Below are 14,934 nucleotides of genomic sequence, written 5' to 3'. Positions count from 1 at the left end.
ATTTGAGTTCTAAGTGATATTTTTATCTTCAACCAAATTCTATAATTTTTTAATCTAAAATTCCGCATTCTGAAATGTAAACAAATTCTTTGTAAATTTGACTTCTCTTCCTGTTATCTCTTAAGCAACGGTTTGTTTTCCTCTAGGGCAAGTTGCAAGAAAAAAAAGACAGCTTCAGTTTATCCAAAAGGATAATTGGATTACTGCCCTGCAAAACAGAACACATATACTATCACCATCATAACAGAAGTATAAAAATAATATTAATAAAAATAAATTTTCCTTATGACCCACTAACAGGTCAGGACTATAAGGATACACAATGAGGGCTGCTTTTTTTCCTTTTCCTTCTTACCAAGTTTCAGAAGGTTTTGAACTGATCTGCACAGAGAACTGAATTAACCCTCTAGAAAGAATTGAGTTCAAATCTGTGAAGAACAGGAATTTACCACAGAGTAAATAAAATCAAACACAACTTGATATCATTATAGTCCGTGTTCTGCCCTCAGACTGTCAAAAATGTTTGATGTTGTTAAGCTTGATTGAACACCTTCCCTTCTCAATTTTAAAGTACAATGTATTACATAAGCTTCAAGAATATGTAGTTGATACATAAAATACACTTCTTTCCTGACTTTGAGGCAAGTATTTTATACCGACACTTCCAAATCACAAGAATGACAAACTGGACTTGGATTTCTTTCTCATTTCTGGACAACAAAGTGACCTTATATACTATTTTGAAAATTACTTCTGCTGATGTTTGTCTTCTGTCTTGCAGGATGGTGGTTTGATGCTTGTGGTCCTTCTAACCTCAATGGAATGTATTATCCATTACGACAGAACAACAACAAGTTTAATGGGATCAAGTGGTACTACTGGAAGGGTTCGGGATACTCTCTCAAAGCTACAACTATGATGATACGACCAGCAGATTTCTAAATGTTTTTGAATTATGTGAATTGTATAGTCTTCAAAGACTTAATTTGCCAAGCATATAAACACACATCTGCAACTTGTCTCATTTTTCAAGCCCAGAAAACATGCACTAGTCCTCTGAAAGGGGTCAGTTCAGTATAACTCCTGAATTCCAATAGCCTTGATTAGCTAAAGCTCATATTATTTAACCAGACACAAAGTCTAAAGCATCAACTTGATATAACAGTGATTTGGCTGAATGACTGAATAAAAAGAACATCCAAGAAACTGGCAGACAAGGACTCTGTTTTACCAATCATTTATGCTATGTATGTGTTAGTAAGTAACTGGAACTGTGAAAAAAACCCTAAAATAGTTTTAGAAATATGCGTTTTGCCTCACCACTGTACTTTAAACATTAATATAAAACACATAGCTAGATCTAGAACTATTTATCTTTATCTTTCTGTGTCATGTTCGCCCTTTATGTATATAAAAAAATACTTTCCTGTAATTAGCTCAATACTGTAGTCAGAGAATACATTCTTTCCCTCCATAATCTCCTAAACAATTCTTACATTTATTTGGGGATTTTTTCCAATAGCCTATATTATGTTATTTAACAGAGGAAAAATAGCATTTGAATAGTTTGCATTTATTCTTGGGGAAATACCATGTACAAAACCCACCATTTCTTTCAGTTTTTACTATTACAGTAACTATCTTTAAATTACAAAAATCTCTATAAATTACAATATAGTATGTATTTCTTTATATTTTTATGAAGATTGTACCTTTTTTCTTCCCTTGTCATTTACCTGTAAAATAATTGATCAGTATTCTACAAACTGAGACAACGGCATTAACACCAGATGTCCAGTTGTCTATGACAATCATTTATCACCTGGTGCTGTAGTATATCTATGTGTTTTGTAAAAATAACTTATCTGAAAAACATATGCATGTTCTTTGATACAATTAAAATTATGCTTATGATACAAATTACTATATTTTAAAAACAGGAAACAAAAATCTGAAAGTAATCTAAAAGGTGACACTGTTGTTTTTTTTCAGTAAGGTTAGGAATTCTCCCTAAAAATTCTGTGTAGGTAGGCCCTTAATGTATGCCACAATGTGAATAAATTACTTTACTAGGTGATCCTTGCTTTTTTTCCTCCTTCTCATTTTGTTACTATATGCCTTAAAATTGCGTACTAAACACTACAGTTCAGACTGAGAAGATATTTCTTCATAAATCACACAAAATAATTTTATGGAGATTTTTCCCAAAATTAAGTTTAGCTTTTACTTCTCATGCTTATTCTTAGCCTTAAAGTATTATTTTTGTAAAACTTTACTTTCAGCAGATGACTGAACTAGTTAAAATGCAAGAACATAGCCCAAAACAAGACAAAATCCTCAGGCAAAAAATTTCAGCAAGCTTAGTTAACAAAAAGGGCAACAAGGCTCGTTAAAGGTCTAGAAAACATGTCTTATGAGGAACAGCTGAGAGAGCTGGGATTGTTTAGTCTTGAGAAGAGGAGGCTCAGGGGGGACCTCATCACTCTCTCCAACTACCTGAACAGAGGTTGTAGCCAGGTGGGCTACTGCTGCACCTGCAGTGAGGGGAATAGAGGAAATGGCCTTAAACTGAGACAGGAGAGACTCAGATTAGATGTCAGGAAAAAATTTTCACTGTTAGAGTGGCCAGGCATCGGAATAGGTTGCCCAGGGAGGTGGCGGAGTCATCATCCCTGGAGGTGTTTAAGAGGCATCTGGATCTGGCACCGGGTGATGTGGTTTCGGGGTTACAGTGGCAGTACTGGGTTGATGGTTGGACTGGATGATCTTGTCAGTCTCTGTCAACCTTGATGATTCTATAATTCTATCTTGAAAACAGTAAATGATTTTGAGAAAGATGGAAGAAAACTCTCCATTTTATACTGACAGTCATTAAAGCTGCTGTCAGAGAACCCCACCACTCACACCACCACCATTCTTCACTAAAAATGTGTTATCATTACTAAAGGATAGCAGATACAAAAAAATATTTCTAATGTTACTTCATGATCTGATTTTAGATAAATCTAAAGAATGTAAATTAACAGTCATTGTCTGAAGACTTGCAAAAATAGTGTACTTAAAATTACTGTTTAATATTTTATTGTTTTTCATAGCAAACTTGTAAGGATATATGAATCCCAAACTAAAACAAAATATGTCATAAAATTGCTTTCATGAATTCCTAAGAAATGTCTTAGAGAGCAAGTAGTAAAGGAGGTAGCAAAGGAGCTGTGCATACCAAGTACACAACACAAAGAGAGGCCTAGAGAGTTGGCATTTTTCAGGCTAGAGAGAGAAGGGGAAGGAGAGACCTTACTGCTGCCTAGAACTGCCTGATCGAGGACACAGAGAAGACAGAGCCAGACTCTTCTGGGAGGTGCACTGCAGTGAGACAAGGGACAGGGACAAGATGCAGCAAATACAAGTTGGAACTGGAAAATGTAAATTTTCTTTTTAATTTATTCTCTCATTACCATGAGGGTGGACTGGACGAGTCCCTTGGAGCAGAGTGTTGAATTAGGCAACCTGCAGAGGTCCCTGCTAATTTAAAATATTTTATGATCCTGTGAAATCTAATAGAAATGCTGAGTATACATTCCTGCATTTCCTGCTTTGCTGCCTTTAATTAGACAACTAAAGAAAATGCTCCCAATATTTGTGATACTAAGCATATCCACCCCAATAATCTACACCAAGGAAAAAAAAAGCCAACAAAACCAAACAAACCAACCCCCAAAAAGCTTCTCAAAAACCATGATGGAATCTGGCAGAGTATGAATGCTCAACTTGGCAGAGGAAAATAGTGTTAACTTCCAGTTCACATTAATTTTATTTATTTTGGAAAAAAACATTGTATGACAAAAATAATTTAATATTGCATGGCTAGTTTTGATTTGTTGAAAACAAGTCTTTCTAAAGCTTAAGACTTTTTCATGACTATTCTGGGAAAGTGATCAAATATATTGATGTAGATATTGAATAGATCACCTGTTTAATGAGACTTTTTCATTTTGGGGGAAAATGGAGCAATTTATCAACACAAACGTGAAATTTTAGAGTGAATATGTTTTTAAATGACATTTTATCTAAAGAGGATTGCATGGCTTCAACTGCAAACACTAAAGTGAAATGAGAGGAAACATTTCAGAAGGAATGAAATAACAGTAAACACTTGATTTATAACAAAAATAAAATTACTGTTTAATTAATTAGAACATATGAAGTACTGATACTCGCAGATCTGCACAGGTACACAATGCCCCTGACATGCACACTTTTGCACTTGTTCCTGATTCAGTATTTGAGAATGATCATTACAGGCAGGAAAAATGCTTCATTTTTTTCCTACTTAGCAGTTCTAGAAGGCCACAGTAATTTTCCATTGGCCAAGAAATTTCTGGACCAAAAAAATTGAGTCCAGGACCTGCAAATCTTTCTATTTGGCAATAGCATGCCTCTCCATTTTATATACAAGCACAGGTAAAAATAAAATTAAAGTACATTTATACTTCAATAAGATCCTGGTTTATTCAGATGTTAATTGGTGGATCATTTTTTTGCATTTTCCACGCATACCAGAGTTTTTGCACACACTTCAAAAAGTAGTGGACAAAGGAGAAAATAACTCCTTACAGTATTTACTTTAAAAAATATTTTTTTCTAGTAGGCTTTCTTGTTCCCAAAACCTGTTTAGAGGGCCAGTAATTTCCCAGATAAACAAAAGAAGGTTCAGAAGCTTAAAGGACCATTAAACTTACAGGAGCTGCAGGAAAGCTGGACGAAAGCTCATATGGTTCCTCTGAAATCCAATGGCCCAGTTCCAAAGACCACAGAACCTAGAATTAAATAGGTAGTAAGTAGAGCTCTTATAGTTTCTAAAAAAATAAACTCTTTGAATGTGTAATTAGAAGTAACAGTGCTGTTGCAACAGTTGTTTGATATTTCATTTATCCAAACCAAATGATATGCTGAAAAATCATGCAATCAGAGAAGATACAAATTTTACAACTGAAACAAACCATTAGAATACCAGCCATATTTCTATGCATAGCTACATTAAAATTTAAAACCTTGTGAGGGTATTAGAAAAGTCAACTTATTTTCATCACAATACATAGAATTAGAACAAAGATTCCAAACGGGAAGTTATACTATATCAGTTCTGTTCTCTTGGTTCAGTTAATCATTGAACTTCATGAGGTTTCTGTTAGCTCATTTCTCCAGCCTCTCAAGAATACCTATCTGGTGTATGAAACACTCCTTCACAGTTTTCTAACATCTGCAAACTTGCTGAGGTTGCACTCTTCCCCATCATCCAGATCATAAATGAAGATGTTAAACAATGGTGACAAGGATTATGTAACTATTGCATAGAATATACATTACATATGTAAATTAGCCTGCAAATAAGAAAAACTCAATTTAATTCACTTTGGTCCCCTCCTCTGTCAATGTCACATTCTAGAGTACAAAAAAAGGCGCAGAACACTGACTCTCTAGAAAATACATAATCATTTGTGTTCAACTGAGCTCTGAAACACTGGATCAACATGATCCTTGGAGACTAGCAATCCTGACACTTTGGACTACTTTCAGACTTTTGTTCCCATCAACGCCATCACAAAACTGTTAGCAGAAAAAACCTACTTAAAATGGTTGTATTTTAATTTCTGAAAGACACTATTTTTATTTTTTTTGGTAAAACTTTCCCAAAACTGCTTCATCCAGCATATTTTTCCACACTGATTTTCTAAACCGTTCTTCAAAACAATTTACCATAATTTGCAGTTGGTAGACTATAATATTAAAAGCCCCCAGATAGAGTTTAGATACTATCCCTCAATTGGTAAAAGCATCATCTTAATGAGAAGATGAAAAAGAGTGAAGTTTCCACATTGGCTCTGTCCTTGAGTCATATAAAGGACATTTTGCTACTAATTTGTAGATAGTCTAAATTTAGAAGCACATTCTGATGGAAGACAAGATTATTTTCCTCATTGATTTTATCAGTGGTGAGCCATAAAGCTTCTTATATAGGTAAAAGACTGGTAAATTCTTTGCCAGTTTTGCCCACTCATTCCACTCAACAACTTTTCCCTTTAAAAGATATTTAAGCTTCACAACATCCTTCCAGCAGTTGCCATCTGGCATCTCTTAAATAGCCAAAGCAAGCAATGCTACCTATGAGTACCTACCCTGCTCTCCTAGAGCAACAGACAGTATTAAGGGAACAACAAGCATACATATACCCCCAAAATGGGATATATGGAACTTACCAGAGAGTAAATCCCTGTTTTAGAATAATTCTGTCACATTTACCCTAAATAGCTCTCTCACCATTTTAAATAGATGATGCCTGTTTCTTACTGTTAGGACAGCCAGGCACCATTAAACTGTCATTATTCACCTTAGAACAAGCTGAATTTCGTCAGTGCATGAAATTATTCCCATTCGTGTTTCACAATAACTGAAATACTCTGTATTTTTCTTTCTTTTGGCAGATGCCATACAAATCCATATATTATTAATTTTAATTATAAAACATTACCTCATAAAATTTAGGAACAAGTCTGTGAGCTATTCCACTTGGATAAAAACTGACATTGTAGATATTGAGCATGGTAAAGTTATCCTCTACAATGTTAAAGCTCATTGATGAAAAATTTTAAGCTGAACAGTGATTATAAACTAGCAACATAACTTTATAAAATGGCCTAATTGTATGTAGGAAAATAAGTTTCTGTGAAGGACTTTTTTGCCCCAAATCTATTGCTACATGAAGTAAAATTCCAAACTCGTTTTTGATTAAAAAATTATTTTCTAAATTAAGTTCTATAGTTTTCAGTTGAAAGCAGCTTATGTCTCACGACTTCCAGGGAAACCAGCAACTTTTAATGTGAACTGCTACAAAAGCTGGTGCTTTGTGTGATGTGACAAGTCATGTTTGACTTGTGAGGGGAGGTATCTAATTTTGCAGGTGACTAGAAGTGAACAGTGATTTGTTGCTGGTAATAAAAAGCAGCATATCTTCAAACTTATTGTTGAACTTGATCACAGAATTCCAAAGAATATTATGTTTTCTTTTAGAAGATGTACAACCAAATATTTGAAAATGCAACGCATATACAAAAAAAGAAAATAATTTCTACAGTCATTATATCATACCAAACATAAAAATAAGAGTTAAGCACATTAATAAATCCGTGACATTTAACAGATATTCAAAACTCAATAATGCATTTCTGTGTTCAGCTAAGTATAGTAACTTCTTAAAAACATACAGTCTGCAACTTAGGATTGTAAATTATAAATTTTAAAGTGGTAGCTGTGTGTATTTTTTACAATTACTTTTAGCAATTTAAAGTAAGAATATTGAAGTCTGTGAGTTTTATACTTATAGTTGTGTATATTTATTGAAAATAAAAAACTTGTTAATCCAAGCCATTTCTCTTTTAATTCCAGTATAGATCAATTTTAACTGAACCAAGAAAATTTAACACAGAGACATGCTACATGAAAACAAATTCTTCATAAATAATCTTCAGCAGGAACAGATGTACCATGCTGTGTAATGTGTACATCATGTCCTTATAGTACCAAAATTATGTTTGTACCAAAAGTAGCTGGACAACAACTCAAGCAGATTAAAACATAAACCCAAAAGATTAGTTATGATTAAGTAATCCCTTTTTCTTTTCCAGGCCAATTCTACAGCAACAGATCTATCAATCCTTGTAGTATTTACAGAATTTTGTTTAGAAATGAATTCTGTTTGTCTTAACAAAAGATGGATTAATGCTTGTCTATCATGGTTCTGGAATTGAGTACAAAGGCATTGTATCTACGTCCCTAGATAAAAAGAAAATTAGATACTGAGTTCATGAACAGGTCCTGGAGCAAATAATTAGGTCACCATTCACTAAAACATTCAGTTTTCATGAAAACAAAGACAAGAGTTTTCCATTGCAAACTACTGAAAGTTTGCTTCTGCCTTTGACAAATTTTCAACTAGTATATATTCACAGCAACACTAGAAAAAATGCTTCAAATTCATGTAGGACAAAAACAAGTTATGATTTGCAATATTATTCTTAGTTGAAATACTTCAGAATATAAACACTTTTCTATTGAGAAGAAAGGGTTATCTAGAAGTTTTCAAATGTGCAGTTACAGAAGATTTAACTTGTAATGATAAAGCAGTACTGTATGGATCAAGTAAGAATGCTGGATATAGGAGTATCAGAAGTTAGGAAAATACAGCTGATAACATTGAGATATTGAGAATATACCAGATTCTAGTAGAATACAGTCTTCCTGATCATGGAGGACCCAAGTTAGGAGAAAACAGAGAAGGAAGAAGAGAGTGAGAAAAACTTATTTTTTCTGTGGACTTCTTACAACCTTAAAGAATGTTTTCCTTTGGCTTTGGACTCTCGAATCAAGTTGATCAATCTGTTACTTCATCCTCAAGTATGGGCTATTTCAAGTAATTCAGTAGCAGACAACTGGTATGGCATGGAGCTCTAAAAGTGTTCTGTAGGTTATACAGCTAAAAGTTTAGCCTTGGTGCAGTTTTCCTCTGCTTATCCATATCAGCTATGTTCTCTTATCATATAGGGAACGGTATGTCAGACATCAAGTTCTCAAGGATCTGAAAACACACTGTTTGAGTAGTCATTATTTATGGTCTCTTACCCATCCAGATAGCACACTGAATGATCATATGGTATTTGTACTCAAATAATTCATCCTGGAATATATAAATAGAGTGCTATGAAGATTAAATGTCTGATGGCAAATCTGGTATTTCTCCAACATCCATCTTTAAAAATATAATTTTAAGTTTTTCTCGGAAGAAAAAAATATTTCAGTCTAAACTATCTCCATGTTACAAGTCGAAATGCAGATGTAAATGACTTCTCAAAATGTTGAGAGACATCTTACAAAAGACAATCATCACTGGTCAAAAGTAATACCTTGTTTAAAAAGTGTAACTAATTTCTCCAGATTGATCAATTATTTTAATTATCCAATTTGAACTATTTTACCAATGAAAGTACTTATGATAGGGTTGATTACATTCAAAGGATTCAATAATGTAGCATCAATAAAAGGAGAAGATTATTTTGCTTAAATGAAGTTCTCCTAACTAATTTTCTACTGAATTCCTGAATTCCATCTACTGAATGATGGTTAAGTAAGGCTTCATCTTTCTCTTCTCTAGTTTTTCAGTTAATTAATTTGGGTTAAAAGATGGCAAAAATTATGCCAGTGACACAATTAGAAATAAGACAAAAAAGCTCTTACATTATAAGATTCATTGATTTAACCAAGTTAAGAAATAATTTTTTTAAAAAAGTTCAAAGCAGTAATTTATTTCAGTGAAAGAGATTACTTAATTACTTGAGGGAATAAGTCTACAAGGTAGACTGTAAGATAGGAGGACAAAATTTGGCATTACTACTGATCAATACAGTCTACGAAAAGTATGGGTAGATGGTTTCACCATGAATTTGTTCACATAAGTTCAGAGTATAAAATGGGCTGTGAAATGCCAGGACAGCAATTGTCAGAATACTGATTATCCAAATACTGCCTTATGTACAAACACAGGAAGCTATTTTGTACTGGTTACATCTTTACTGTCTTAGTAGTTATTTGAAGCTTTTTTCTGAGATAAAATGCAGCTTTCATGTTTGACTACCCTCTTATGAAAAAATAGCTTATAGCAATTACGTTGTGACTTGTTAAATGCTCCATACAAAGCCAAGTGTGGGACAGATATTTCAGTGTATTTAATTCATAGATGCAAAGAATCATATAGTAGTTGCAGCTGGAAAGGATGTCTGGAGATTTTCTTTTCCAAACCCCTGGCTCAAATGTGTTCTTTTTAATGCAGCCAAGCTTAATGCAGCTATTCGTCTTTTTTTTGCCACAAAGGTACATTACTGGATCCACAAGGTGACGAAAGATGCAAACCCTCTATTCCAAGGGAAATTAATCACCAAGAATTTATGAAAACCCTGAAGGATACCACAACTTCAGATGACTTTATATATATCACACAGGACAAGCTACACACTGCTAAGTGTCAGACATCTCAAAAACAAAAAGGCAATAGGAGTTTATTTTCAACCCAACAATTAAATTTTCAAGTATTTGTAAGAAAAAGGAAACTACAAAATTGAAAATTATTCAACAAACCTTTTCTGTATAAGATGAAGGGCTAATTCCATATAAGTTCCAACAGCTATGTTTCATAGTTCCAGAAATAGTTCCATTATCAGAGGGAGCAACTGAGATGGCTTAAGCCTGGGCTGACAGGTAAGCTCCCCACCCAGTCACTGCTATTTTTATTTTATATTTTTCCTACTTGCAGCAAAGGATCTAACAATTCCCCTTAATTTTTACCAAATGCTGAACAAAATGCATGTTTCAGAACAGAACAGAAATATATTATCAGGATATAAAAAATTCAATCTGAATAATGTGAGCTGGCTAACGTTGAGCAGAAATGGTTTATTTAGCCTTTAGTCTGTCCAAAAATAACACATAGGAGATGAGCTTCTCATCCATGAGATAAAAGTTCAGGCCTTCCTAAAATACATAATGAGGTACAATACAGAAATTCTTTGGTTAGATTAAGCGCTGAAAGACTGTAACTCACAGTAACAGAGCTTCACACAGACAAATTTCATCTAATTGAATTAATTCTAGGTAAGTCTGAATATCTGAACATTGCACCATTGTATGTAACATAGACCCAAGCACAGTTGATATTTCAGCTATACAAAATAAGTTTAAGTTATTGTGTAGTAAAATTAAAAAGCACTTCTCACCCATTCATAAGAAACAATCCAACACCCATGAGCAATTCTCAGCATAACATTCAAGGTATGATGAGGATCCCCAGTAACTACATGACTTCTTGTTCCACATACATCATTTGAGAACAAAAGTCTCCAAGTTCTTTTCATCACCTGAATTACTGTCTTACTGCTTCCTAAAAAGAAGAAAAGGAAAAAAAGACCCCAAACAACATTGAGTGAATTTACAGAATTATAAAAGCATATACACCCAACACAAATTAACTCAAACTCATCTCTTTCCTCACTAATAATTTCTTGTCCTTTTCTCACTAAGCCTCTACACACTTGGTAGCCCTGAATTCATTACCCTCTCAACAGAGTCCAAACAGACCCTTTTCTGTTATCATACAGTCATATCTACTTGCACTTCAAAGCCCTTTTGTCCCCCACATCTATCTTGTCTGTTTAAATAAAAGCTTTTGAGTGCAGAATTATCTAATATGTTGTTTGTGTACAATGCCCAGTACAACAGAGCCTAATTCTTGGTTGCTTTTGTAGTACTATCAAAAAAGTATTACCAAGAAATGTAAACATTAGACATAGCACTCTTAACAGGTTTTCATTAGGAAGCATGAGATTTTCAGCATCTGAATAATATGCTGTGTCTAAATTTAGAGAGAAATCCTAAAGTTCTGTCTGGCTTTCTACCTACAGATTTGAGTAAATGTTTCAATTAAAAATTCACTTATCCTTAAATACAATTAAAATTAAATATAAATTCCAGAATGTCCACCTATAACTGGAATTCTAATTCGAGGTCTCTACATAGCTGTGTTGAAGCACATAAATATATTATTCTGAAAAGAGTAAGATCTTGGTATCACTAAAGAAAAGCTGTTGCAAGAGAACAATTTACTGTTCTTACTAATCATTATTTTTACAATTATAAATGATCATTAAAGAATCCGTAAATGAAAGCCAAGTTCTGGTGGCCTCTCTGCTCCCCCCACTGACTTTGAAACATCCAGAGCATTTGACACAAGATTAAGCAATTAAGCACAACATTGAACACAGTCACATCTATCACACTGGTGATCTTTTCAGGTAAAACATTAATCACTGACACTCAGGGTGCAAGAGCATTCAGAGCATCTCCAGAAGACTCTGTGGTTACTTCATTCTCACTACATTTCCAGATTCCCACAGAAAGGAAATCTGTTACAAACTCCCAAAGTACCCCAGCTAAAAAAAAAACAAACTACTTAGTGGAATTCCAAGAAAACTGCAAAAACTTCTTCATAGAGATTGGAGCAATCTATTTTTCAAGAAGTTTAAAACAAATAAATTAACAGTAAAAACAGTGTAGCAAACTAATTTCACACAAATTAAAAGGCGATATTGTATGCTGAGATAATTGAAAAAATCAAACAACTGACCACTCCAGTGTGAATTCTAGCCTTGGCTATATGGCTTTGCTTGTTACTAGAATATTTACTATTCCCTTTACATTTTGTGAGTTTTAACTTGACATAGCCTACAAGTGAATGTTTTCACAACGCTGCAACCCACAGTGGCTGGTCCTACCCAGAGTGCATGCTCAGGGGATGTATTTCCATGCTCTACCTGAACCTTGTCTTAGTTCTTTCCCATGTCTACATAAAATTCCTTATAATGAGATGAAAAATTCCTGTTGTACAAGACTCGAATCTAAGATGTCTTATAAATGGCAGAGAAAACTCACCAGTTTATACTTGAGTCAACTGCAAAAACTGATGGATGAAAATTTACAGCAAAATTTCACTGGATTTGTAAATCAGAAAAATAGGTAGCTGCTGCCTGTGAATCAGTGAGCAGCATTTAATATAATCTCAAAACATGATGCCATGAAACCACTGAACTCATGCATCTTAAAATGTAAATTCTAATGAACCACTTTTGAGGTTGTAGTTACTGGGTAGTAAAATTGGCTTTTGACCACTGGGTTGTATTTTGGAGGACTATTTTCTGTTCTTTAGTTCTTTCGGAAGCAGTCCCTTTCCTTTCACCCATTTAAAAGCTGATGTATGCCTACAGCTGTAGTCAGCCAAAAGCACAGTCTTGACAAAAAGGTTCTGAAGAAAAGCAATTGTTATCACCAGATATTTTAATTTAATGAGATAATTGGCTAGTGGGAAATGTCAATATACAAGCAACATAAAAGAAATAATAAGATAATGACCTCTTTATAAAAAATGAAATTTTCCCCAGCTCTGCCAGGATTTGTTCTCTTTTAGGCAGACCACAGCCTCTGTTTTCCCCTACTATCTGCACTGTAGCTGTGATCTTTACCTCCTCCACAGTGATCCTGTAGTGCACGACTTGCAAAGACCATTTTATAAACTTGGTGTTACTAGCATCCAGTCACATTAAGTACCAGAAAAGTATTACTTACATTTTATGTTTCTGACATATATACTTGTTAATAGCTATTGACAACCATTTACATAAAACTTCTGAAAGAACAGCCACTAAATGCTGTTTCTGAGCACTTATATCTATATAACCATTAAGATTTAAGTACATCAAGCCTGAAACAGATTTATGGATAGTAAAAATATCTTGAGTTTTGAAAAAGAATTAAAAAACTGTAAGCAAGTGTAGTATAAAATATGGAATTGTGTTTTTGTTGGATGTTCTTTATGCTGTAAGACCTTTAAGAGAATGATAAGAGCATGCCAGAAAATTATTAACTCTCTCCCAAAATATGCAGTGGCAGCTGCTTCAAATATTTTGAAACTAAGGGGCTAAAAAGCCTACAACTGATATTTACTCTGCAACTATTTGTATGAAAGAAAACGTTTTAAACTTATGTTTTAGATTATGATTTTTTTAAATATAAATAATTAAAATGTACGGGGAAAACCTAAGTCTTGGGCTGAACCATTTACTACGTACAACTACTATTTACATTTCCTTCAGAAAAATTCAAAACTTGCTTAAAATTTCAGTTCTATTGCTCTGAAGCCCTGCTGAGCTCACCTGTGGAACTAATTCAGTCTGCACCATAGCAACAGAAACATACACAGTGCAAACAGCAGTGACATATACATGTGTGTACGGATTTCTAGCCAGAACACAGAATGAAATAAAGTGCACAGCCCCAAAATTTTGCATACACATAACAAGATTATCGACATTCAAATTTAAACTGTGTGCTGAATAAATAGAAAGTTTAACAATTAGAAGACACCAGTCATAACCAGTATCCTTGTTAGCTAGAGATGTGAAAGAGACAAGAAAACATCAAAAATCTGAAAAAAATTCCCCTTTGAAAAAAAATTCAATTAGAAACTGTTCCATTAAAAGGACTAAACCACTTCATAATTACAATATTACCTGGAGAAGAGTCTGAGTTAATTAACACATATAATAGAAATATTAAACTTTGAAGACAAGGAAGGAAGGAAACCATTTCCATTATGTCTTGTATCAAAGAATCTGATATAGCAAAAGACAGCAGTGTAAGCTTTCATTAGCAAAAACAAAAAGCGAAGGATTTCCAGTCTGAGATGCCACAGAAAAAAGGATAGTATTTGTCTTCTGCCCTCTCCTTCTGATCAGATGGAAAGGAAAAGGCAGCTCACCTACAACAAATAAAACCTGTAATTTAAAATTCCAGTTTCTTCCAAAAGAAAGGCAGAGATTAGCCCAGATGCTGCAGAAACAAGAGTATATTTATTAAAAAATATAATTTTTATGACTTTATTTTTACAGTATAGTGGGGTTTTTTTGGCATAACTTCAGTATTTGATGTTCAGGTTAAGTAAACATTCCTTCACTCTTCAATATTTTCTAGTAAATAGAAGTTGTTCACGTAATGTAACACACAAGGGATACTCAAAGAGTACAGCAATCCTCAAACCAGCAACTCTGAAACACCTTAAAAAGCACCCCTGCCTTCCTCTGCAATACCAGCCATAGCTTATGTGCAAAGCAGGAGTGTTTGCCTCATATGGACTATAAAGAAGCTTTTTAAGAATTAGTATTATAGAAGTCAGGAAAGGAGGGAGTTCATCAGCAACGACCATGAAGGCCTCCAACATGCACAAAGGTAGCACAGAACATGAATTTTAGCAGAATCAGAGAAATACATAATTAAACAGAA

The 14,934-nt window shown here is 33.9% G+C and overlaps 1 protein-coding gene across 2 annotated transcripts in view; it reads left to right on the top strand.

Annotated features, from left to right (window-relative positions):
- ANGPT2 (angiopoietin 2) overlaps nt 1-2,235 on the top strand; it is a 40,916-nt gene extending 38,681 nt beyond the window's left edge. For both annotated transcript variants that reach the window (XM_008925844.2, XM_018088902.1), the window contains one exon: nt 782-2,235. In XM_008925844.2, the coding sequence (XP_008924092.1) occupies nt 782-942 (161 nt within the window). In that variant the 3' untranslated portion in view covers nt 943-2,235. The remainder of the gene's footprint in view (nt 1-781) is intronic.
- The last annotated feature ends 12,699 nt before the right edge of the window (nt 2,236-14,934 follow it).

This window comes from Manacus vitellinus, unplaced genomic scaffold, assembly GCF_001715985.3.
Source record: "Manacus vitellinus isolate BGI_N305 unplaced genomic scaffold, ASM171598v3 scaffold_11_pilon, whole genome shotgun sequence".
NCBI lineage: Eukaryota > Metazoa > Chordata > Aves > Passeriformes > Pipridae > Manacus > Manacus vitellinus.
The sequence above is the reverse complement of the archived record's forward strand: the minus strand, read 5'-3'. Positions and strand labels throughout refer to the sequence as shown.